Genomic DNA, 27073 nt, shown 5'->3' on the forward strand with positions numbered 1-27073 from the left:
GGGGGAGGAAGAGGAAAAAAATACGAAAAATAAGGCCGGTGGCCGGGAGCTGCTGCCTGCCTTAGTGTGCGTTTGCCCTGGATGTGTGGTGTTTGTGCCTGGGCGTGCGATTTAATGGAGCGCCTTTCTGCCTCTCCAGTGCGGCCAGAGCTCGCTTCTCGCACCCACCCCTGCCGAGGAGCCTACTTGCTGCAGCCCAATGCATTGTGTAAGACGCGACCTGTTATGGCCACCACTACTTCCGGGTTCTAGCATTCTGGTCGGAATCCACCTCTCCGCCTGTGCAACACACACTTTACACACGCACGGGGACTGCAAGCGGGCAGCATCGATCGTGGCTCCTTTAAGACAAACTCAGACAGACATTTTTTTTAACCCTCCTTCTCTAATCTCCCTCCAGTGCAGCAGTTGCAAAGAGGGAGAGAGAGAGAGAGAGAGAGAGAGAGAGAGAAAGAGAGAGCGAGAGAAGAGAGAAACTGATTAGGAATTAGGACTGATTCAAGGGAAGCAAGCGCTAGGGCTTTGTGCATTTGAATATTAACATTTGAGGTGTTCTGACCAGAAGAAGACAGAGCGGATGATCATTCATTCACCACGTTGACAACCTCGCCTGTGATTGACAGCTGGAGTGGCAGAAAGCCATGAGATTTGGTAGTTGGGTCTGAGGGGCGCTCTTTTTTTTTTTTTTTAACTGATTTTTTGGGGGGAGAGAAGATCTGCTCCTTTTTTTTTCTTTCTTTCTTTTTTCTTTCTTTCTTTCTTCTTCTTCTTCTTCTTTTTTTTTTTTTCTTTTGCCCCCGCTGCTGTCTTGGAAACGGAGCGCTTTTATGTTCAGTGACTCGGGTGCTTTGCTTCAGGTCCGGTAGACCGAAGATCTGGGACCAGTAGTTCACATTGCTGGAGACGTTAAGGAATTTTTCGTCGTGCTTGTTTCTTTTTTCTTTCTTTTTTTTTTTTCCCGGGGAGTTTGCATATTTGTTTCTTTTCACACTGGCCTTAAAGAGGATATATTAGAAGTTGAAGTAGGAAGGGAGCCAGAGAGGCCGATGGCGCAAAGGGTACGTATTTAAAAACAATTGTGGAACTAAAATGTAAGATTAAATTGAAACGTGGCTGAAAGACACTGCTAAAAAGTTTCCTTTTTCTTTCTTTTTAAATGAGGCTCCTAAAGCCGTGGCCTAAAGCGAGAGGGTTTATTCAATGCACTAGTAGACTTATGTATGTTGCTTGTAACTGTTAATTCAAGTAATCAAGTTTTCTGTAGATTTTTACCCAACAGCTATATAAATAAAAATACAAGCTCTTGAGCAATCATCTGTTTTTAAAAAACAAACAGATACACAAGTCTGCAATTTGAATATTCAGGGATCAAAAGTTTAAAGTTATTTTTAAACTAAAATAAGCAGTTGGAAACTTCTGATATGTTATTGATTATGCTCATCTTTAATATCATTAAAAGTATTTCACTTTTAAAAGCAAATAACAGTCATAGTGTAGTGGGGGGTTTGGTTGGAAAAACATTCATCTGTTAAAACTAATTTTAATTTGCATGGACTTTTATGAAAGGAATACTTTGCAAGTTTTTCTTAGATAAGCCCTGTTCTAATTGGATACTAAGCACACAGCTACTTATTTTTAAAATGCAATACTAATTTCCCCAATATTCCTATTTGAATGGAAATGCAGTGAGAGTAAAGTGAGACAATGACAACCCAACTGAGGTAGTTTCTTAAAAGAAAGGGGGTCTACAAAAAGCCTTCCTTGCATAATTTGTGTCCTGGCCCTCAAAGCCCTGTTTGCAAAAGAAAGTTACTAGGCTGACACATTTTTCTTTACTCCTTTGGTTCAGGCAAATGTCAGCGTTCTTCCAAACTCTTTTCACACATCTGGCTTTAAGGAGATGAAAGTGGCAATTCCTCTTTTCTTTGAAAATCATTTCACTCTCAGCACCTCCAAATCTTGGGAAAAGAACTTGCCTAAAATGAAGCAGTTAGGAAAACCTAAACAGCTAAATTTAGCACATACACATAAAAAATGCCAATTAATATGAAAGTAGTTTTCCTAGAAGAATAAGATGGCATTGTATGTGCATTTGCTTTTGAATTTGCTTTAAACCTAATGAATAACATTTGCCAAGTTGACTTTTAGTCCAAGGAGAAAGTTTGTAAGAGTTTCTTTTTTCTTTTTTAAAGAATATTAACTATTTCAACTATAGATTTCCTTTAACTTTGAAGGGAAATTGCCCAAATCTAAATTCAGTTGTAAGGTACAGGAAAAACTACCCTAACTTGAGTTTCACATGTAAGGGGATCAGATCGTTTTGTATAATTTAGCAGAGTTTGTCTTGGAAAGCGAAGGAAATGCAGTGTCTTGCAGGACTGCCCAACCCCACGCTGGCAGGGAAATAAAATGAGAAGCCTGTCTGTATTCACGTGCTTGGCGTATCTGTTCCCATCATAACTTTAAAAAAAAAAATCCCCCTGATGTGAAGGGGCTGTGAAACTAGGCGGGTTTGCTGCACTGTCCTGGCACGTTTTATTATTGTGATTTTCAATTTCCTCCTCCAGAGACAAGCACGCTTTACCTTCCACCCTCCGGGAGAATGCCTCTCTGTCTTTCCTTCTTTCTTCCTTCCTTCCTTGCCAAAGGATTCTGAATTTCTAAACTAGTTGATAGGGACACAAGTTAGGGCAAGAACCTTCATCTCAAAGAAGTCTTACAGAGAATCCTAGAATTTTTACTTTAAAAATTATTTTTAAAACAGAAATCTCAACTTTAAAGATGCAAGGCCACCGAATTCCGGGTTGAAGGATCCAGCTGGACTGACTTTATCTAAGCTCGCTCGGAGCCTTGCCTGCCGTGCCCCTGCTTGGCCTTCTGAACCTTCTTTCTCTCCTGTTTGTCATGCAGTACGACGATCTACCCCATTACGGGGGCATGGATGGAGTAGGCATCCCTTCCACGATGTATGGGGACCCGCATGCAGCCAGGTCCATGCAGCCGGTCCACCATCTGAACCACGGGCCTCCTCTGCACTCTCATCAGTACCCGCACACAGCTCATACCAACGCCATGGCCCCCAGCATGGGCTCCTCCGTCAATGACGCTTTAAAGAGAGATAAAGATGCCATTTATGGGTAGGTACAATGGGCAAGCAGTTAAGTAATTGAGACGCGATGCTTCCACTCTTTCCCTGTGCCCTTCCTTGGTAACTGGAAGGTTAGAGTTTTCTGGATTGGAGGTATAGAGCTGGTGACTATTCATTCGCATTTCATGAAAAATTTGGGGAGGCGGCCTGCGGTCATCGACGCCCGGTATCTCCACGGGTGCTCCGTGCAGGCTCAGCGTCCGGCTCCAACGCCGTGATGGCTGCAAAGGGGCCCCACTGCCGGAGAAGTTGCCTAAAGGTTCTTCATCCCCTCTCAGACTCAAGCTCAGCGGGTCGGAGTCCTCCCTCGCTCGACTTCGCTTGGAGAGCGTTAGGGGTTTCTAAATGTAGGCGCCTTTGTGTTGGAATGAAACTTTTAGTTTAAGGGAAAATCTTTTAAGCCACCGATTGTTCTGACATGCTAAGTTTACTCAGCAACCGTATGCTGGCTCTGCCAGCGCACAATAAAGTCAAGGGAGGACAGTTGCAGGTCAGGCAAAGGGGAGCATGTTTTGCATTTAGGAGGTTTGACCACTGAAGTCAAGGAGAGGGTCTCGCTCTGAATTGTTTCAGACACAAGAAACTTCTAGACGTTTTAGTACTTTGTGTTTAAAGGTGAAACCTGCAGAATTGAGCAAGAAGTAAATGCGGGGTGCTCTTCGCTGAAGGCTTACTGGCCGCGGCTTACACAGGGTCTTCGGCCATCTGATAAACCCTGCACTAGTAAAAAATCCTTTTGAAAGTCACTTGTGCCTACTGTGTGCTGATGAATTTGGGGACCCCTTTTTTACTTTAAGCAACTTTTATTTTAATTAATTTATATATATTTTTTAAAAATCATGCAACGCTGACCCTCCCCGCTGGGGGAAAAAAAATCTTTCTGCTTTATTTTCTGGTCCCTTGTGCGATGGGTTTGTTTAAATCCCAGCATTCTCTTCGTTGCGTTAAGTGCAAATGGTTTGGGCTCTTGGATAGAACATTTGGGGAAGCTTTGAAAAGGACCCCAAACTGTTAAATTCCCAGCTGGGCTGTGAGACCTAATAAAAGACTTGAGACACCTCCTTGGGCATTAGAAGAAGCATTTTTTTCTCTCTTTTTTTTATGGGCTAAGACAAGCGACCTCTAGGCCCTTCACAATACTAGCTGCTTTGCCACTCCGCAGAGACAAAATGAAAGGCTTTACCGCAGGATCATTTGATGGAACTTTCTTTGGGGGGCGGTGGGGGGTATCGCGAAGGGAGGGGAGTGTTCAGAGAGACGAGGAGGGGCCTCCGGCTCTCCAAGGGCCATGGGGTAGGGATCAGTTAGGTGCAGCCCCGTGACAGTCGGTCCCGCAGCCACAGAGGTCCTTGCCCCAAGTTAGCTGAGCGCCTGCAACCGACATCCCCCGAGCCTTGGGCTCCGCGCGCGGCCGCCTTGGAGGAACCTACAAGAAGGAGCTTTCCCACCCCTCCCCCGCGCCCAGCGCCTTTCACCTCCACCAGGTCCTGGACGTGCTGCGGAGGGACGAGGGTTTGTCGGGGTGGGAAACTTAATTCAAAATGGCTGCTGGAACCGCTTGGGTTTTATTCGTAGCAAATGTTGCCAATTTCTCCGGCCAGATATGCTGAACCGATCCTCAGATACGGTCCATGGCTCAGGGCCTTCGACTTCAGAGCCCTAGGAGGAAGGGGAGGTGAGCAGTCACCTGGGCGGGGGGTGGTGGGGAGGAAAAGGGGAAAAAGTAGATGACAAAATCAGGGAGGGGGTCTCTGCCTCGAGCTCCTCTGGCAGTTTTTCTTGGGCTCCTTTTTCACTGATTAGGGACTAACCATTGTGTTGTTTGTGACTGTTGTATTTTCTTGCAGACACCCCCTCTTCCCTCTCTTAGCACTGATTTTTGAGAAATGTGAATTAGCTACTTGTACCCCCCGCGAGCCGGGGGTGGCGGGCGGGGACGTCTGCTCGTCAGAGTCATTCAATGAAGATATAGCCGTGTTCGCCAAACAGGTCAGCAAAATAAATGTTAAAAAAAAAAAAAAGTAAAAGAAACCAAAAGGAACATATTACCCCTGAACACATACAGCCAGTACATTTTCAAAAGTAGCCAGCAAATAGTCGACCCTAAGCCATGCGATTGCATCCTCTGTGATTTTCCTCCTATACGAGTGTGTGTTTGCGGGTAACTTGAAATTACCCATCTTCACACCTATTCACCATCCATAAACTAACGCAGAAAACTCACTCTGTGAAATAAAATCAGGAACATCACGCGATGTAGGGGCTTTGGGCTTGGCGAGCTGAGCAGCGTCCCCAAGCAGTGTAGTTGAGTAGAAATAAGACTGAGCTCTGGGCTTGTTTTCGGCTTATTTGATTCACATTGAAGTGTTTCTGCGCGCGGGACGAACTAGAGTCACCGAGTCCCTCCCGGAGGTTACATCCTGCCCCCGACAGGGTAATGAGGCAAGAAACTAGGAAGGTGACCAGATTTCAATTTTTTTTTCTTTCTCCCCCCCCCACCCCAACCCCTCCTTCTCTCCTCTCCTTCTCACTTGCATCTAGATTCGCGCAGAAAAACCTCTATTTTCCTCTAATCCAGAACTGGATAACTTGGTAAGAGATGACCCTTTCCTCCCCTCACCACCCCCATCGCAGCCCAGCCCTTCAGCTTTGCTTTGAGAGTCCTGAGGTTTCTAGACTGGTCTTTCCCTTAGCTGCAAGTAGGCTGCAGACGTTTTCCATCCACGAATAAGTGGTTGGGGACAAGGTCCCGGGGAAATAAATTCATCTCGAGAGGGCCTGGGCGAGCCGGCTCAGGGAAACGCGAGCTTTTGTTTTTTATGACAGCACGGCTGTGCAACTCTAATCAGCGCGGGGATTTATCTCCGGGCCTGTCAGCGTGTGTGCTTAAACTTTGCGGACTTCCCAGCCCTCAAAGTCTTGTCACGAGGGCAGCGACCGGAGCAAAAGCCCCCCAAACCACCAGTTTGCCCAAGAGGTGTACAGAAGGCAGCAGAAAGTTTGCAATGTGAAAAGCTACGATTTGGGGGGGGGGCAATTTGGAATATTTTTCATTCACTCCTTCCAAGGAAACATCTAGCCCAGGGCAGGAGCCCTTTGGAGTTGGGGTGGGGCTGGTGGGACAGAAAGGGGAGAGAGCTGCAAGGGGAAGAGAGTGTTTATGATCCCCATTTAGACGCTTTGTTGTTGTTTTAGCTCTTTTTTTCTCCTTAAGAAATATAAACCTCTAGATGGTACCCAGTCGTTGCTATTAAGTTTTAGTGTTATTGCCATAAATCAAAATAACTCTGTTTACTGGGGGGTGGTGGGGGTGGAGATGCTAGAGCTGTGACAGCCAATTTTCTGCAAACCAGGAATGAGGTGCTCATTCTTTTTGTATCTTTGCAGATGATTCAAGCCATACAAGTATTAAGGTTTCATCTGTTGGAATTAGAGAAGGTAATCATCTCTAGCCTCTTTCCCCTTTACTTCCCTCTCACCCCCAAATACACCAATGGCAGGGTTGAAAATGGCCGAAGTTCAGGCTTTCTGAGACATTTGCATAAATGTCTTTCTTTCTGGTAATTAGTGTCAAGGCCAATCTCAGTGTCCATTTCTCTTCGCAGTTTAATTACAATTTCGACCACTAAAACCGGGATCACAAATGCCTTAGCCTTGTGTTCATTCTTAATACCTAGCTGGCTTTTTGTTAAATAGTTGCTATTCTTTGCATCCCAATTGATGGATAGAATGCTGTTCTGAGTTTGCTCCTCGTTAATATCTCTGTGGTCTTTCCTCTTCCTCTTCCTCCTCTTCTTTGCTACCTCTGAGGAGGGAAAAGTTTTGTTTAGTTTTACTGAGTTTCTGGAAGACAGTTTGAGAGCAGCAGCAGGTCAGGCACAGAAGAGGCGGAGGGGGAGGAGGAGGTGTGGGCAAGGAGTCTGGAGGAGGTGGTGGGGGAGGCACATTAAACCTTTTGCAGAGACAAAGCAGGGTTGATAGTTGTGTCAATTTCTTGAATCTGCGAATCATGCATACACCCCACCTTCGCACTCAAGAAAGGGTGTGGGATAACATGATTTTGCTAGCTGTTCTATAAATCTCAGCAATAAAAACTTAATGCATTGTAATTCAAACTAACATTAAATTGCAAGCACGCTGGGGTTTCTTGTGAATTTTTGCTTGTCAGTTGTGCCTGGGGCCTGTAAGGGTCCGCTTCACTTACACCTAACTATTTTGAGTCATTCTTTCCTTTCTTTCTTTCTTTTTTTTTTTTTTAAATCAATTTGATACATTTTTATGACTGTGTTTTTTAAAAAATATCATGAGTATCAGCAGCTTGATTTCCCCCTCTTTTAAAAGGAAATACCCTAAGAGATGCTCCTTATGGATGGTTACTCTAATAATTATAAATATTATAGGGACTTTAGTTGTCAGGCATATATCCTATGTCAGTATAGCACAGATCCTTTGAAAACACATACACACACACACACACACACACACACACACACTCACATTTTTTCCTTAGACACTTTGGGAAAGAATTTATGGTAAAGTAACTGGGTGAAATTAAATAGTTTACCTTAAATGTCACCCACGCAGGTCACCTCTCTAATGGCCACAGCCCCAGGAGCAGATGAATTTAACACGGGTGTTGAATATGTTGTAGCCTGTGAATCATCTTGTCACTGTCAATTTTCTGGGATATCTCTATTTTGCAAGAAAAGAAAGTTATTCCTAATTCTGGATGCGTCTGGGGGTCTCTGGAGGACAATTGCCCTGTGTTTCCCCTATTTGGAAGTTTGGATCTCACAAGGGGGGTGGATTGCACTTGTCAATGTCATTTATGCACTCCTGATTATATTTCCATTTTTTTATTTCTGTCATAATGTAGGTACACGAATTATGTGACAATTTCTGCCACCGGTATATTAGCTGTTTGAAAGGGAAAATGCCTATCGATTTGGTGATAGACGATAGAGAAGGAGGATCAAAATCAGACAGTGAAGATATAACAAGATCAGCAAATCTAACCGACCAGGTATGCGCTTTTCAATTTCAACATCCGTGGAAAAAAAATCTGTATGCATATTGCTTGCTGGGTCACTACCACCTCCTTTTATTATTTGCATATGATTAAGTCCCTTTTAGATACATTTCCATCGAAATGAAAATTTTTGAATAATGTGGCTATTATTGCTTCATTAAGGCTGGCTCTGGGATTCGACCTGGAGAGATGAGCTTGTAAAAGCTTTGGCTGCAAACTTGACCTGTTTCTTGTCGCTTTTAATTTTTGTCTTTATTTTATTTACCCTCTATAATAATGGGAGTGTTAACTGCCAGTGACCGCCTCTGATTGTAGGGCTTTGTTCATGAGCATTTTCCCCCTTCTATCTTGAAGAAAAGAAAAGTGTAGGGTCTGCTTATTTCTTATTTTATTAGGAATAAATCCAAGATAGGTGGTCTAAGAGAGACGGCCAGGGTTTGAAATCTAGCAAATGCTGGCTATTTTCTCCCTGTCTGTACGGTTCATTAGCCTGTCTTGTCAGTTTTCCTCGGCCGAACGCTTCTAGACCTCACTGAACATTGCTTTGTGCGGTGTTCGCTGCAAGCTCGCCCATTTTATTGTACTTAATAGAAAAAAATAAGACCAGGCCGAGGTTAGAAAAACAGATAAATATGGACTTTTCTCCTCCTCCTTTCCACTCATCCTCCAGCTGGTACGTGCTCTGGGCCCTCTGGATTGGCAGCTTTTGGAAGTGTCAGCGTCAGGGACACCCTGGTGGCTCCCTTGGTGTGGAGGGTGGGGGCTCTTGCTCTGTCTTTGCTCTGTACTAAGATTCTCTGCTTGCTGTACCCCCTCCTCTGGCGTCCTCCCTCAGGGCCTTTCTGGCTGGGTATTGCTAAGTGGGGACTACTTTCATTTGGAGTTGCTGGGGGGAGGCTGTATTTCTCTCCCTCCGTCACCCTGACACTACTGTTTGCTCCCAGTTTCTCTCTCTTCTGCCATCGTGTCTCTGGATTGGGTCAAATGAGTTGCAAAAATTCAATGAAAGTGAAAATGTGAGGAGTGAATGAGATGAAACAGGGCCCAGGACCGCTCTGCTGAGAATTGTTGTAAGGCGTCTAGAGATTTGGATTGCAGCCTTCTCTGCACCCCACTCCCCACCCCCATATCAATGAAGGCCCAGAGTTGTTTCTCTTTGGGATTTGCCATGTGAATCCCTTTTGGGGGGGGGGAAGATATCTGCTTGTCTTTGTTAAGCCAAAGGCCAGCTACTCCAACAGTTTTCCTTTGCAAGTTCTGCAGTAATCACTGTTGGCCAGCCGCTGTCTTTTTCTTGGTATCATCTTAAGGTTTTCTTCTCTCAAAATCTTCTTCTTAGTAATAAATGTCCAGCTTGACTTTCTCTGGGAAGCCCCACGTCCTAGACTGAATTCTTCCTTTTGCCCGTGAGGGGTACGGCAGAGCAGAGCTTTAAAACACCAACACACTGGATCCTCCTTACTACTGGGCAAGTTAGAAACTTTGAGCAGTGTAGACGGGTGCACAGAACGATCCTGGCATGGCCCTGCTGAGGTGGGAAAACTGCAGGCACCTCAGCCTTGACCCTGGGGGTTCCTGGGCCTCACCCTTAGCTCAACCCTCTGCCCTGGAGCTGTTAAATGCAGATTCTGCTGAGGAACCCTCGGGTAGCTGTGTTGAATAAAAATTGTAATCCAACAAGCCTAACTAGAAAATGGGATTCTAAAAGCTCCGGAGTGCTGGGTACATAAAGCTATTTGAGCAAATTACAAGAATTGCTTAGGGGCATGAATGAAATCAACACTTTAATTGCCTCCAAAATGAAGATTTATACCCCATTTTCTCAACGAATCATTATTTTATTAAAGTCTAAGATAAAGAACGAAAGTTATGGGGTTTTGCGGGGAGAGATACAAAATTGATATAACATCTTTGAGTTGTCCCTCTACTCCTTTCCTAAACTTTCCTTACCCAGTTAATTTGAGATATGCAAAGATTGGTGCATAATTGCATTGGGTGAAAATTTGTGTTTTGTTCTCCTCTCCTATCGATAAAATGAGATTTGTACATCCAGTCCCTGTGGTTTAAGAGTGGGCTTCGCAGCTTTGGCTGGGCTCGTGGCGCTGTTGGCCTGTGCGCGTGGGCTCTCTAGTGTAACCCCTGGGGGCTCACGCCAGATCTCAGTTGGGTGGAAAGCAGCAAATCCTTCTGTCTATTGTTCGGTTCCTAGAAGCCGGGATCCAGTGTGTCTGGATTGGGTTTGGAGAGGGCAAGCGCAGAGTGCAGGGCGCTAGAGGTACTGTGCCTCAGATGCGGGTGGGCTTCCCTCTCCGAGCTGGGGAGTGAAAGTCCAAGCATCCGGGCAGCCTTTGGGCGCCAGTTCTCCGGACTGGAGCCTGGTTCCCGTCCCCAGGGGAGTTGAACACCTAGTAAGGTACTCTAGGGCCCAGATCCCAAAAGATGGCCTCTTCACCTGTCTGCGAATGTGGCTCAGCCAGTTTGAGCCTGGCAGAGGGGTGCGCTCCCGCACTGGACGCTTCGGGTGTGGTGCGAGCACTGGGCCTCCTTAACTCATTAATCCCTCTGTCTCTAGGGCCTGCTCTCGGCATGGTTTATTTTATTTTATTTTTTTCTTTTCCCCTTCGGAGGGCGCGAAGGCTGCCAACCGCTCCGGGATCTGGGATCCAGGACTTTGATACCAGCCGGTTTCCCAGAGGGCTAAGTCGGAGGAAATCCACTTGGCGATGTAGTGTTGTTGGTTTGGGTCTTTGGGTCTTTTTCTTTTTCTTTCTTTCTTTCTTTCTTTTTTTTTTTTTATCAGATTAAGACCCCAGTAGAAGTTGTAATCCAGTTTCCCCCACCCCCACCCCGCTGTCTCCCCCTCCCCAAGTCTTGGAAGCCGCCCGGAGGTCCCACCGCCTGAGCCACCTTCTGCAGCCGCGGGCCTCCTGGGCGCCCTCTCCCGACCGCCGCGCTCCGGGCTCGGCACTAAAACTCCCCCAAAGCCAGGGTCTGGGGCAGCTAGCAGAGTCTGGGACTTGACAGTTTCGGTGTGGGTGGAGGGCCGGGCTGGCACCCCGGAGCGGACCCAGAGGGAGATCACCTTGCCCTGGAGAGGCGAGGGTTTGGTGAGGTTGGGGTCAGGGAAGGAGAAGAGCGGAGCACATGACTGGTGGAGGATCGTGGAATTGAGGACATCAAAAGGGTTAGGCGAAGAAGAGCCTGGCACCCCAGATGTTAGACTTTGGCCCGCACTCCTGGAAGGAGCCCTCGCTTTCCTTCCCAGGGTTGTCTGTTGCTCGTCAATCCTTGAATCTAAGCATTTTTTTTTTTTTTTAACTCCAAGAACAGGTAGGAAGAGAGTGGAGAAGCCAACTATCCTGGGGGTGGGGGGCAAGGTCTCCTCTGGGGTGGCCACGCCTCCTCTGGGCCGAGATTAGCTGGACCTGTGTTCGGTATCAGCAGCGGCCTTGGTTCTCCCCATAAGGAACGGAAAGCAGATAAATGGTCCCTTTGGATTACAGTTTTTATTCAACAGTAGCTCTCCTGGGGGTCCTCGTCTGAATCTGCATTTAACAGCTCCTTGTCCAGGGCTGGGCCTGCTCTGGGAGCCCTGTTGCATGTTAATCCAGTTTTGTCTTTGACGTCTGGGGAGACGTAATGTGGTTCATGGAGATGAAACCAGAAGGCTAGGCTAGCCAGACAGGTTAAATGCCAAGTGTAGGCAGGCTTTCTGGGGTGGGGTGGGGGCAGCCGCTAGTATTGTGCAGCCTGGCTGGAGAGCTCCAGGCCTGGGGGATCTAGGGCCGACCTAGGCCAAGTCGCTTTGGTTCCCATGAGGGCCTGGGAACTTTGGTGGCGATTGTTTTATTTCTGAAGTTCGGAATGTTGTTTCTAAAGCATACTTTGGGTTATAATTCCTAAAATTGAAGTAGGAGTTGATTGAAAACGTCCCCTGGCTCTCTAGTATGGAGAGTCATCCTAGGGGGATTTCATGGTAAGGGAAGGGTAGTAAGGAGAGGAATAATCTAATGACCTTCGTGGATTGAATATGCTGCTTTAAGAAAAAAAAAAAAAATAGATGGGACCAGCGGATATTTACTAATGTTAGAAATGTCTGCAATTCATTTTCATCCAATAAAAAAATTAAAAAAAAATTAAAAACTGGACCCAAACAGCAGGAGAGCAGCAAATGGTTCCTTTGTCAGATAGTTTGTTTCTAAATGCTTACTTTGGGATAGATCTTATTTAAATTGTAAATGCTTCATAGGGTCTGGCTTAATGACTTAATCCTAAAACCTCTCAGTACACAAGCCTTGCAAGTGATAGGGTCTTAGTATCATCTAACTTTACTTTTGATTGCTGTTGTGGGTCGTGTGGTGTCTTCTTAATTCCTTTTCTGAAATATGTCAAAGGAAAATTATGGCAAGATTCTCTTTAATGATTAAATAATAAGGTGTTGACTGCTTGTCACTACACTGGCTAATTGGGATGTTCATTCTAGACCCTTTATTGCTTGGTATCCTTTGAATTAAAAGTTGTTTACCAGGTGTGTTTTTTATCGTTACTTTCTGTTTGGCTTTTAATGTGTATTTATGTGTCAATTTCAGAGTAGGGATATATTGATTCTTAATAGAGGCATTTAAAAAACATTCTAGAAAAACAATAAGGAAAAAAGTATAGGGTCTGTGTGGATAGTTGAGATCAATTACACTGTGAAGCCTTGCCAGGTCTAAATGCTAATACTACAAAAACTATTTACTTTTTGTCATTTCTTCTTTCTTTCTTTCTTTCCTTCTTTCTTGTGCTTCTCCCCCCCCCCCCCTCTCTCTCTCTCTCTCTCTCTCTCTCTCTCTATATATATATATATATATATATATATATATATATATATTTCCCACCCTCTCCCTCTTCTTCTCTCCTTCCTCTCTCTCAGTGGAAGTCCCCTGTGCAAGTTCCATGGTTAATGGAAAGCAATGATACTAATACTACTTTGTAAAAAGTAAAGCCCATAACAGTAACTATTGTTCAGTGATTTAACTAGCTCTGTGGCAATAGGTCACTCAAATAGCAATTCTTCTCTCGCAGGAATGACTCCATTGCTCACCATTCAGAAGTACATCAGGTAGTGTTATAACCATTGGATCTAACTTAAGGACTTGTATTAGAAAATATAGAAAAGCATAAATAGCAGAGGAAGAGGTCAGAAAAAAGGATTAAAATGTGGATTCTGCTTTCAAAAAAGCAACTGATATATCATGCTATAATTGCCTAACTTTGAAAATAAACAAATTTTAAATCATTATGTTTTCAAACACTCATGTGTTTAAATTTTAAAATGTTTGTCATAGTCTGAAAGATTTAAAACACAGCTGTTGCTGGTGACTGAAGGAAAATTATGCACTAGAACTCCATACTCCTAGAGAACAAAGACTATTTGTGGTTCTATAGTAGAAACATATTTATTAAGGCCAAGAAGATAGGCTAAAGTTTTAGCATTGTTACAAAGCTAGCTTGCCTCCCCTCTCAGGTGAAGTTGGAGAAATTGTGAAGATACCTAACAAATTAGATTAAGACACTTGCTGTGAATGAAAATATTGTCAACATGAATTCAAATGACATATTTTCATATTGGTAATGTTATGTTTTCCATTGCAACAACAATATTTTCTTATGAAACATCAATATGTCAAACAAATGTGAAATCCTGAAGTGTTTGTTTTGTTTTGTTTTGTTTGCAATGCTGGGGATTGAACCCAGGGCCTAACTCATGGTAGGCAAATGCTCTGCCACTGAGCTTCATCCCCAACCCTAAACGTTTTAATAAATGATCATTCAATCATCAAACACTGCACAAGTATGTAGACAGACACTTTTAAAGAAAAGTCGGCATTCAGCCAAATTCCTATAGGGCCTAGCAGGGAAATGTTCAAAAAATGAACATAAAATAAGACTTCCTGTAAGAAGGTCTATAATTCAACATTATTTGACTCCACTGTCAGGGAGATTGTGGAAGGATAGTAAACTGATATGGTTCTCAGTCATTTTTGTTACACAGTCTTAAATGTTTGCAACTGTAGCATTTTACATGGCCTTTTTTGGATTATGATATCTGTCATATTTGTATCGAAGTAGAACTTGAATTTATGTTGTAATTGAAGTGGAAATGTTTGCCATTTTTTCCTGACTACAAAAAGTGAATATTTAAAAATTAGGTCAAAATTATGGGAAAGTATTATTTTATAAATATACAAAACTAGAATGCACGTGATACTCTCTGAAAGTTGTGCAAAGGTTAGAGTTAAAGGTTTTCTAAGTCCCAAGTAGAAGAACACTGCTGTAAATCACGTGGCATTTGCTGTTCTGACTCAGCAGGAAACATCAAGATATAATACCTGTTTTAAAAGTTAAGGTCTAGGGGCTGGGTGTTCAGCTCAGTGGTGGAGTACTTGCCTAGTATGTGTGAGGCCCTGGGTTCAATTCCTAGCACTGTTTTAAAAAGAAAAATCTAAAACACAAAGGGTGCAGTTTCTCAATTTACCTTTTGATAATAATTCAAAAATTTGACTTTGGGGATCCTGTAAAAGTTTGGATACTTCAATGGCTTTAACAGTTGTGAATAGATCTTGTATGTTTAATAATCATTTTGGAGACATTCAAGCATTTGGCTATGTCTATGTAGTGTAAAAAAAGTAAAAGAACATCTTCACCTTATCCTTAATTTAAAATGCCATGATTTCAGGATTATGGAATTTGGGAAAGCTTTATGGAGTTTTAAACAGCCTCTCTAGGAAATACACCTATATTAGGCAATTACTGGATTTCTCACACTTACAAATTTGACATTTTAATAAATGGTAGAAGGGATACTATGTGAAATAAGTAAGAATGTATTCATTTAAATATTTGTCACAGAGTCCAATTTCAATCAATTTGATGCATTCAAGTGCACAAAATTAAAGCAATTGGCAACACTTTCCTAGACTCTCTCTGAATATTCTTTTGCCAAGTAGCATTTCTTAATCTAGAAAATATGTCCTTGTTAAAGGAAAATATGAGAGTGCAAATCTTTTGCAGTTATTTTGTATTTCTTGACTTCTTGGATCAGAATCACTACTAAAATTGACATACCCTAAAGAGTTTATGCTCTGGTGAGAAAAGCTTATTTCTACGTTTATTGAATTATACACCTGTTGTTTATTGGTGTCAGGAGTAGATGTGGTCAAATACAAATTATAACCAAAGCTAAGTCATTACCTCTTCTTAAGCTATGAAATGATCTTGCTGTGGCTTCACTCTGACATACATATTCATGGACATATGCATATCACTGCATATGGCTAAACTAATGGAGGATAAATAAGTGTGAAAATAAATTTTACATTACTTATAATTCTCAAAAATACATTTCTACAATTGGTTCTTCCCTTGACACTTCATGATTTCATGTGCAATTAATAGGATTTATATTTATGAGCTATAGAATCTCAAGTATGCAATGTAATGGTTCTTTAAAAACTTATATGAAAGATTCCTCCACCAGAAGGACATGCAGTTACAATTAATAGGTTTACTAAGTAAAACTTTCAAAAGTGACCAGAACTTTCTATTGGTTGAATAATAGAAGCAAAATTTTATAGTTGAACTCCTTTTTTTGCCTTGTGGCATTCTACAAAGTGTTGTTTTATAATGAATTTAAATGTGATTTTGACTCATTTAGAAGATAGTAAGTCAAAAACATTCCCAATGATATTAAAATTATTATAATAGGAACATATGACAACATTTTAGCATCAGTACATGACAACATTTTAGCATCAGTACCTGACCACATAAACTCACTTAGAATTCATTGTTCATGAATTCCTTTTTCTGTAGATTTTTTCCTTACGCTTTACAACATGGTGACATGTTTATTATTCATTACTGGTGAGCATGTGGGTTGTTGATTATTATATAGAAAGGCAGAACTATAGTTCTTTTTCTGATCACTTTTTCCACACTGTTGCGTAAACCTCCTATGCCTGGGATTTGAACGTGAATGAGTTTGCTCACTTTCATTTCCCTTCCAGAGCTCTCTGTGGGTTGCTATTCAGATGCAGGTTTATTTTCCTGAGATGAATTGTTACTTTAGAACAGAAGTGAATAGAGACCAAAGTCATCAAATATTCCCAAACTATGCTTACAATTAGGTGAAACATTGAAAACTGTTCTCCTTTGCCTTCCCTCGGGCTGTGAAAACTTGGTATAAAGATTCCTATCAGCCCCTTTGTGTTCTTAGTCTTAAGACCTACATGTTTGTTTTCAGTGACTGTATTTTTAATTGATCATCCATATTTGGTCCCAGATCTCCATGATTAGCATTTTATGATGAATTTGCTTTCATGTTGTGTCCCATAAAAACTCTTTCGATGGAGGTGTCTTTATGACTATTAGGTAACTCTGGAAAATGAAGTTTTTAATGATAGTGACATAGCAGTCACAAGGACAATGAATGTAAACCCAGAATTTTCTTGTGTCATCTCAGCTTGTAAAAGGCTTACTTTTCTTCTTTCAAAAATATTAGAAACTAAAAGAATAAGATGTCTTTGACAATAAAACTTTTCTTAATGTCCCCATAACTATTTGGATGTGTTCTCCAACATTAACTTAATTTGATAGACAAGTTATAATTAACTGTGACCTGTAGTGTTTTATGTTATCCAGAGAGTCTTGCCTTAGTGATTTGAAAACTTAATTTCAAACTCAATGGTGTACAATGTCTGAGATTCTAAAGCATACTTACACTATTTACATGAAATGGAGTGTTTGTCTACAGGGCTTCAAAAGGGAGACCCTTCTGAGAGGTAGACCAACAACTTTTACAGTGTAAAGTTTGAGCACACTAACTGGGGCAGGTGAACTCTTTGGGATTTTTAAAACTTGTAGCCTTCCTTTCTACTGACTGTAATATTCAAGTTCTCTCTGAAGAAAATAAAAAGAATAGACTGTGTGTTTCATGGGGCAAAAATTCATATGTGACACTTCAAATCTAGTTACTTCATTGATCATAAAAACCAACAACTTAGAAAATCCAAAATAGCAAATAGGTGAGATGCTATTAGCTACACTGCTATAAGCTGAACAGAAAGTTCAGCAGTGAAATTAAATTGGGCATTTGGGCTCCAGTTGGAACATTTGCTAGAAAGTTGCCACGAGATCTGGAATTGTTTTTAAACCCTTACTGATGAATATTTTAGGGTAAGCGTTTTATGCTAACAAGGCATTGAACACTACTTTTATTTGGAATTGCTCATTCAATAAGAGTAGCCCCCCTGCCCTTCACTCTTGGACAGTTCAGATAAATGTATTATTTATTTACATTCTATCATGTGCATTATTTATGGAAATGATGCCACAACTCTACCAACCATATGGAATTTTTCTTTGTGAGATGGGAATGGCATCTCTCTGCCAACAGTGGTACAGATAATAAAAATTACCCTCCATTTACAGCTATCATCTCTCATAGAACCATTATATGTTTATTCTTCATAGTTCCAGATGCAAATGCTTGTGGCCATTTTAATGGTCATAGTTTCCTGGTTGTAGCTTCTAACAAAGAGGATCAGGAATTTTAGATTTTGAATTGATAAAATTCATATGGTTAAGAATAGGAAAGATATTGAGTAGCAGGATCATTTAACTCCTTCTTTTCTTTCAATTTGCATTCTCTGTCCCCTATCATATACTGGGATTTTTTGAGGAATGTTGTTCATGAAGTTTCTTAATCCAGCGCCTTAGACCGCTCGGCCACGCTACCTGCTAAGTTCATGAAGTTTCTAATACTGGTTATGGTTTTGTGTCTTGGCCTATCATTTTACCATTTTTTTTTTTTTGGATTTTGCAAGCTGTGTTCAGTTTCAAAATTACCCAGAAAACTATTATACTCATTGTGTCCCATGCTTTCTTCACAAGATAATAGAGGCATTGACTATGCTTATTCTGTTCATATCAAGTATATTGTTGGTGTGCAAGTATTTTTTATTCTAATAATTATTCAAATCCAGGAGCAGTCTGTGTTTGAGTGAACATAAACATTTTTATTTTGGAATTTGGAATTTGCAGCAACTCAATTTTATTTTTTCAAATTACCCTGCCATTTCAATTAGGTACATTGTTCTTCACTCTACTGTTCCAACATTCTAAAGGTTTGCTTGCAACCCTAATAGTGAGTTGTTTGAGTGTTTAATATTTATTGAGGGCATATAAAGAACATGCCAATTGAAAAAGAGGAGAATAAAACATTGACAAATCAATTATGGGGCTTCTCTGTACTTGTAGTGTTCTAATATTCCAAATACTCCATAACTGCTCCAACAGTATGAGTAGCCTCCAGAATAATAGCCTGGTATGGTTAAAGAATGGCATTTTGATTGACTGAAATTTCTTAAAAAGTGGGCAGTGTCACTCAGCATCCTGCTTCTGGAATTCATGGTTGTTCTGGTTGATCTCCCAGTTAAGCACCTTCGAATATAGAGAACCTGGCTATTCCAAGCATCAGGACCCCAAATTAAATTTCAGGATGCTTGGAGAAAGGCCTCTCTGATGATTTTATCCAATATAAATCATGCAAGAAGGAGAATAATTTCTCCCCACCTCCCAATGTAATGCTGTCAGAGAATGAAAAAATTCAGAAATCTTTGAGGAATAGCAGACGGAGGTAAAAAGTAAAATTTGATTGAAACTGTAAAAATCCAGAAGTGCTTCTAAAAAGCTACAGGGAAATTGGAAAACATTCTATTTCTAATTATTATTAGTGGAAATCAATGGCAAATGAAAATTTCCTTGATTCTTAAAATTAAAAATAAAATGCCATAAGGTAGTAGAACAAAAACGAGACTTCATCTTGGCTAAGATTTCTTTCCTTCTCACATCAAAATTGTGCATTTTTCTGGTTTAAGAGTTTAGAAGTAGAAAATAGAAAACTTCAGAAACACGTGAGAAAGAACAATCAAATGTGCTGATTGTAACTGTTAGTTACACACCCTTTCAGGCAGGCAGTGTCCCAGGGAAATACAGTATAGAGTTAGGGCACTCATGTTTAAATCTAGGCTTTGCTGTGAGAGGGTAAGTCACTTTACCTTGATTGGCCTCAGTTTTATAATCTGTAAAGTGGTGATAATGTTATCCACTACATTGAGTATCCCCTACTCCTGAAGAGCACTTTACTAAGTAACATTCTGTCTTCTTACTTATGCTCTGACCATCCTTCATCAGCTTGGATTGGATTTGAGGAGGAAGGATTAGGTACTGTATGAAGAGCATTTATAGAGCTGTTTAATAAAGCATTTTATAATTATAGAGTTTCAAGAAAAATGTCTTTATAATCCTTATTATGAGAGGTTACTGTTATTCTGAATTCATTGTAGTAGAAAAGGAGACTATATCCTCAGATATCTTTCTGAGATAGCACTACTGCAAATTCTCTCTAAAAGTAAAATTCAAAGGACAGATATGTGAGGGACCTTGTGCTAAGTGCATTTTCCACAATTCTAAGTGTGCATGCTTCATGCAGAGGTCTAGATGCTTATAGTCTTATTATCTACTCATGCTAAGGATACAATGTTTTCTGCTTAACTGGATGTTCTTTTAGTGAGGATGCTTGCCTAGAAAGTTTGTGGTTTAAAGTTGTTTTATATAAGACACTTTTGAGTTTATTTTATCTTAATTTGTTTGCAGAACCAGCGCTGATACTAAGTTACATATTTAAAATAAAACATTGAGAAGCAAACAATCTTAGAAAAGGGATTTTTATATATACCAGGTATCCTGCCATATAATTTATTGATTCTTCCCCCTCCACTAAGTAGAAATGATAGAAGACAACTAAAATTCAGCAGAAAAGCTCTCAGCAGATAAAGAGTATGGTTTGAAATATTTAGCTATAAATATTTGGAAATATAGTGGTGCCAGTTGGATTAGTTTTTTTTTTTTAACATTTAACTCTGTGAAGTACAGTTCACAGATATGATCTCAGGAGAAAAGCACATAGCATTGTTAAAATCATTAAGCATAGGAATTTATTTTTATTAATAGCATGCCATCCATAATAAAAATGGCAAAGAAAAGAGGAAACATGATGAATGGTGATGATGATGATGGATGTAATCTGAGATGGGGGTCTCACTATGTTGCCTAAAGCTGGTCTGGAACTCCTGGGCTCAAGTGATCCTCCTTTCTTGGCCTCCTGAGTATCTGGGATTGTAGGTACCCAGCACTATGGCTGGCTCCTAAAAGGAAAGATTACTCAAACGTAAATGCTTTTACTAAGATACTTAGTGTAATCAGGCTTTATCTTCTCTTCTCTTCATGAGCTTGCTCTCCACAACAAACTACTTAGAGGAATTTGAACATTCAGTGCACTTTACCCATCTACTCTTTAATACTTTCCAGTTTTGAGATTTTGGTAAAACTGATTTTCAATTCTTGTCAATTGCCCTTCAGTTGTATTTTTTTTTCCTTTTCTCTTGTAATTTGTGCTACTCTACCCATGCATAAATCTATGTTCTTTTCTTAGACCACAGGGGAGTGATCATGGGATGGTGTTAGCATTGATTCTCAAAGCAGGAAAATTGGTCCGAATGTGTCAGTGCTGAATGAATTCCATCAGGAAAGCTTTTGAAATATTTTGGGTGTTGTTTTACATTGATGAACTTTTGCTTAGTCTTATCAGTTCATTTTAAATTTCTCGGATGGATTAATTCAATTACATGGATTAATAAAGTCCTGAGAGTGTCAGAATTGAGACTAAACAATATCAGGCTGTGGCAAAAGAGGGTTTTAAGAAGCACTGCACAAGTGACCCTGAATATTGAGCCTGAGCCTCCTTGGTTATGCCCTCTCTGTCTGCCACAGCAGCTACCTCCAACTATTGAGAGGGAAATGAAACATGGGTATTTTCAGGGCAGTAACAGTATATTTAAGGGCTAGTGGATTTAAAAATATATATCTAGTAGCCAAGCAGCTTTAAATTCCATTGTGATGTAATTAAAGCATTTAAATTCATTTTTTCCCAACTTTTTTTGCCTTCTGACTCCTGCGCATGATGGACAGGTGTGTGTTCAGTGCGTGTGTGCCCACCGGCCTGTGCGCATCCCTCCATGTCTGAACCCAGGCTTCAGTGATTCCTGGAGCTTGTACAATCACCTGATAGAAAACTTTTCATTTAAAGATGAAATTACTCCTTGGAGAATTTTCACCAAAGGCAAAAAAGCACAAAAATTCTTTTCCTCCTCTCTCCATGCCTCATTACACAGAAATAGAGGATTCAATGTTTGAAAAATTATCATTTTTGTAAGTTTTATTTGTGGTACGTGAGAACTGGGAAATATAAAACTCAATTTAACAGATGCTGTCTCTGTTTCCACAAACCACCTACCTCTACTATCATATTATCTATCATCTATATGATAATATATAATATATACACAACATGTATTATATATATAATATATATCATATATGAATATATATGTAAACATGCATATAAGTATGCAAATGTGCATATAAATATATATATATATATATATATATATATATATATATATATATATATATATATAAGAAATGTGTGTGTGTGTATGTGTGTGTGTGTAAAAGCAATGCACCAGAATTGCTTAGCTATTAAGGTGCTAGAAGTCTACCTCACTTGATGCTGAATTAGACACCTTATGCTGAGTGTAAGGGTATCAGCTCACAGTGATGGAGTGAGCGCCATTCCTAAGGAATAATTGGCTAACCACCAAGACGCACATCTAGATGAAAAATCCGCGGTAGCAAATATGGTAGGGCTGCAACTGTGAGAAGAGGAAGTGTGGTGTGTTGGTGAGAGCCACAGATCCTGAGAGGGGATGCTGGATTTCCATTGTCTTACCACTAATTTACCATCTGCGCTGAGTCATCAAAATTACCCTTCGGGCCTCTATTAAGTAGTGTAATAAGCACATTTTATTCTAGCATTTAAAAAGGGGCTCAATAAGAACCCTGGCAAGCCTACAGACTTGGCAAAGGTAAGGGGGTGGGGGAGGAGAGAGAAAGAAGGAAAAGAGGAGGGTTTCTGGAGAAAGTGGGATCCAGTGTGCAAACACAGCAACCTTTTAAAAAGCCTCACTCTCTGTGGAAGGGGAGTGTAGGTCACCATCAGGGAGTGCCTTGGGCACCTACCAGATTTGTCCCTGCACCATCAATTGCCTCTCCATACTTTATCATCTTTCAGCAGGATCTTGTGTGAGTGAGGAAAGGTTTCTCTAAAAACACAGTTTCACATCCTGCCCCGTCCCCTGAACATGTTAATATGGTCCATGAGTGCACAGCATGTGTGCATACTGCAGTATTAATTCATGAGTGCTGCTGGCATTTCAAGCCATCTAAAAGCTTAAAAGGGAATAGGGTAGCTTTACTGTGTTAAAAAAAAAACAAGACAAAGCAAAGCACACTGTCTGAACTTGTGGTTAAGTGAATTTCGTTTATTGATTTCCAAGCATTTTTTTTAAGCCCCTAAAAAGAATTTTATACTCCCCCCCCCCCACGAATTACCAGAATTTGAAGTTGAGTCCATGTACCTTCAAGGGAGTATGTTTTCAGAAGAGCAAGCTGTGCATAGGGCTCTAGCAAATTGTAGGTGCTCATTAAACAGTGGTTGAGTGGGTTGAGTGATTATATGGTATGTTCTGGTTATCAAGCAGATGCAAATGGAAACCTCTAAGAATATCAATAGGAGTATCAGCATTTCAGACCTTAAATGCTCATACATAAAAAAAAAAAAAAAAAAAATCAGCATTCCTCCTTCCCCAGTTACCAGTACACACAGGTGAATATGTATCTGTTTCTCACCACAATTTCTTTGTGTATGGATCTTTCTTGGTCCCTTTCTTTGGATAGCATCATTGATTGGGGGGTGGGTATATAGAGAATCATGTTGACTGGAACTATGAGCCTTTAAGGATTATGAGAGACCCTGTTTAGACAGGGGTAAAAAGTTGAGGGGGCGGGGCTAACTCAATGTGGCTCTTCTGACAGTGTGGTGTGGTGCCATCCAGTGACCCTATCTGCTCTGCTACATGGGCCAGTGCAGTATGCATGTGTGTATGTGCATATGGACACGTGCAGATGTGGAAAAGGAATGCACATTGGTGCATTCCCAGGTGGCTTGGTGACTCCCTTGATCAGAAGGGACTGAATTGCTCCCTTCTGGAGATGTGCCAGCTCCTTCAGGCCACTAGAGATCATTTACTAAAGAGACCCCAGTGATTTGAGGGAGGAAACAGACATCCCCAAGGAGAAATCTGGCTATGGTGGGTGCAGCCTGACTTTACACTTGGGAACACTGTAATCATTTCATTAATTTCTTCATAGCCGTTAGCTGACCTCTTCAAAGTCAAGATTGCTGGGTTCAATTATTCACCTTTGTTCTTTATTTTTTTGGTTCTGGGGATTGAACCCAGAAGCAATTTACCATGGAGCTACATTCTCAGCCCTTTTTTTAAACTTTGTAAAATTTGAGACAGGATCTTGCTAAGTTGCTGAGGTTGGCCTCGAACTTTTAATCCTTCTGCCTTAGTCTCCCAAATCGCTAGGCTTATAGGAGTACACCACACCAGTGGTATTTATCCACCTTTTTGAATGGGAACAGTAGGGTAGAAGTGTTGGGTTTTTTTTTTTAATTGTTTTTATTGTTGTTTTTAACTATTTATTTTTGGTTTAAAAAATGATTCTGGCATCATCCAGATATGATGAATGATCAGCTGAGAGGGTGCATCAAAGTGCTTTGTATACTGTAAAGTGATTTATAAATATTAGATATCAAATTAAACTTGATGGGGTGGGGAGGAGCGAACCACCTGTAAAATCATGTTATTCCAAGGTGAAACTGAGATCAGTTTGCGTTCCCTGAGCACACAGCAGCTGGGAGGCAGCTCAAGGCCTAGCAAGCTGTGCATGGAACCCGCGCGGGTTCACCCTTCTTCCCAGATGCACACAAGCTGAACACACCTGTATGTAGATGTTCCAGGGTCGGCTGGGTCAATCCATGCCGTTACATTGAGAACAATAGTGACTGCCTTTTATTTAGTGCTTGCTGCATGCTTGGCAATTTACATATGTTATGTCTGCAGGGCAGTATTTTTGTATCCCCCCTTTTATATTTTGGGCCATTAGGGTTTAGAAAGATTGTGCCTTGTCTAAGACCATGTAAGTGCCCCATAGCCAGCTTTTAGACATGGATCTGTCTAGTTATACATTTTATTTCCTCTTTTTTTTTCCTGTGTTATGCTGCAACTAGGTATTACTGTATATTTATATATTTGAGTGTGTGAATGCAAGTATGTGAGATGTTTTTAAATTGTACAAGTTTTTTTAAAATGTCTTACCATGTCTAATATTGGAGATCACACTTTAACACAGAAATAACCTATATATTGCTTAAGCTACTCATTTATTCAAACACATTTGTATCTACTCTATACAGACATTTTCCTAGAATGGAATCTCTAAGGATGAATAAGATATAGTCCAAAACATTCAGAATGTAGAACTGTAGATGGTCACAACAGGTTATCACAAGGCAGAGTGAAATGACAGTCATGTGCATGGGGTGCTCTGAGTGCTTAGGGAAGCAGATGTTCACTCATCCTGGGGACTATGCATGTATATTAGGAAGGCTTGTTGAGGAAGGTAGGTGGACTGTGCCTCAAATAGCAAGATGGAGGTCTTCAGTGTCCAAGGTCAAGCAGGTTTGGGCAGGATAGTCCAGGCAGAGGGAAACATGGGCCTAGAGTGGTAGGCAACAGAATGTCTTCCAGAAATCCCATGTGGTTGGGTGTCATTGGAGCTCAAGGAACAAGGAGAGGAATGTCCCTGCAGAAGATTAGGAAGGGCTTAATATACCAGGGTAAGGACCTCTAATTTTATCTGTAGATAGTCAGGAACAATTCATTCATTCAACACACATTTCCTGACTGGTCACAGTCAAGCTTTGTGCTTGAAGCTCAAGATGCAATGATGAGTCAAATGGATGCCATCCCTGTCCTCATGGAGTTTATACTCTGGAAGAATTGAACTTATTTAAACTGTGGAGAGATGAGGGCTTGAACAAGATCATTAATCACTAAGATGGAAAATAAGAGATTTATTTGAACATGATTTCAGAGTAAAAATGGACAAGATGTGATGACTGATTGGATGGGGGGTGGAGAGAGAGAGAGAGAGAGAGAGAGAGAGAGAGAGAGAGAGAGAGAGAGAGAGAGAGAGAGATATCACAGATGGTTCTCAGGTTATACCATGGATGGATGGTCTGATACCTGTTAGGATGGAGGATAAAAAAGAAAGAGTAGGAAATTTGGTGCAGTCACAAAGAGTTTAACCTTGGACTTGTTGAATGAGGAGATATCTTTGCATCGAGGTAGTTTAGCAGGTAGCTAAAAAAACAAGTCTAAAGACCAGAAAATTTATAGGCATAAGTTTGGTGGCATGGTAGTGAAAGAAATTGTCCCAGGAAAATATGGAAGGTGATAAGAGGACCTAACGTATGTAAGGCATAGATGTAAAAATAGTCACCAGTGGATACTTTTGTTTAGGGACTCAGGGTCATTTTTGAAGGTGTAGTTTGGTCGTTGAAATACTGGTGGGACAGTAACCGATAATAATTCCATTTAGTTTTGTAAGTATTATTGCCATCTGAACTTGAACCATGCATTGCACTGATCCAGGAAAGAATACAGGAGCCTGCAATCAGAGGAGGTCATTACCTCTGTCAAACTACAAGATATTATTCCCTGCCAAACTGCCAGATATCATTCGATTGCCTTCTAAGTAAAAAATGCCATGCATTAAAGAATAATAATAATTTTGGAGTGTTCAAGCTATCAAAGAGAGAAGAGGTAGGGAGACTCAGAGTTTGCTTCAAATATGATGATCGCTGTCTTTTGGAACCAAAAGAATTAGAAAAAAAATATAAGCAAAAATTAAAATTGGCTTTTATTCTATGTGATATATATCTATAACTATATCTCAGCCAACAGGAGTGTTCTGATGGACTAAGGCTTTTAGCTAGCTGCCTTTATTTTTGAATTGAAATGCCATCTTGAGCACATTGGCTATCAATGCCCAGTTAGAGTGTAGACTCAAAGATATTTGAGGCCTTTCAGTTATGGTTTTTGCATCTAGCCCTGTGACCATCTTCTAGAGCTGTGGTTTTCAAACTTTTAGAAAATCACATACTCTTTTGTGAATCTAATGAGAAATTACAGATACTGTCCCCCAGGGGAAAATATTCCAGGATATACATAAACCCAACTGTTGTTAAAACAAGACCCCCTCTCCCAGAGTCTTCCATAGGAGGTCCCTGGACTTCAGGTTAAGATTTCTTATCTCTATGAATTTCCAATAGGGGAGAACACAGCCATTGCTCATTCTGAAATGATATGCATTGAAGAAAAAAATGTGTTTGGGACTTAATTTAGAACCATGACTAAGGTTTGCTATACATCTAATGCAATGCATCGTTGATTTTATTCTGTCAGCCCTACTTTACAAGTGGCCCCAAGCAACTCACAACTTCACAGATAAACGTACATAATCATATGCACATATTTTATTTTAAAAATAATGATGTTGTTTGGTGTAACCACATGTAGACCCAGAGATATGTTGTTGTAACTGAGATTCTCTGGTAGATGGATTTGGGGGGAATTCTTTCTGATTAGGGCTTTCTTACATATTTATATTCCGAGAGTTCATGAGCTATTTCTGATACTTGGACTTTAATCATGCTTAATGAACTGAACTAAGCATAATTCTTGTTCTGTTTTGGTAACCTTGTGGATTCCTTCTAATGCCGAATTTCAGATGACTCCACCATTCTTGAAATGCTAACATAC

The 27073-nt window shown here is 40.8% G+C and overlaps 1 protein-coding gene across 2 annotated transcripts in view; it reads left to right on the forward strand.

The window, feature by feature from the left end:
* Positions 1–228: 228 nt before the first annotated feature.
* Positions 229–27073, forward strand: part of Meis1 (Meis homeobox 1) — a 137472-nt gene continuing 110627 nt past the window's right edge. For both annotated transcript variants that reach the window (XM_027934448.2, XM_071601653.1), the window contains exons 1-6: positions 229–1058; positions 2911–3137; positions 4996–5137; positions 5690–5740; positions 6536–6586; positions 8025–8171. In XM_027934448.2, coding sequence (XP_027790249.1) covers positions 1047–1058; positions 2911–3137; positions 4996–5137; positions 5690–5740; positions 6536–6586; positions 8025–8171 — 630 coding nt within the window. In that variant the 5' untranslated portion in view covers positions 229–1046. The remainder of the gene's footprint in view (positions 1059–2910; positions 3138–4995; positions 5138–5689; positions 5741–6535; positions 6587–8024; positions 8172–27073) is intronic.

This window comes from Marmota flaviventris, chromosome 14 (assembly GCF_047511675.1).
Source record: "Marmota flaviventris isolate mMarFla1 chromosome 14, mMarFla1.hap1, whole genome shotgun sequence".
Taxonomy (NCBI): domain Eukaryota; kingdom Metazoa; phylum Chordata; class Mammalia; order Rodentia; family Sciuridae; genus Marmota; species Marmota flaviventris.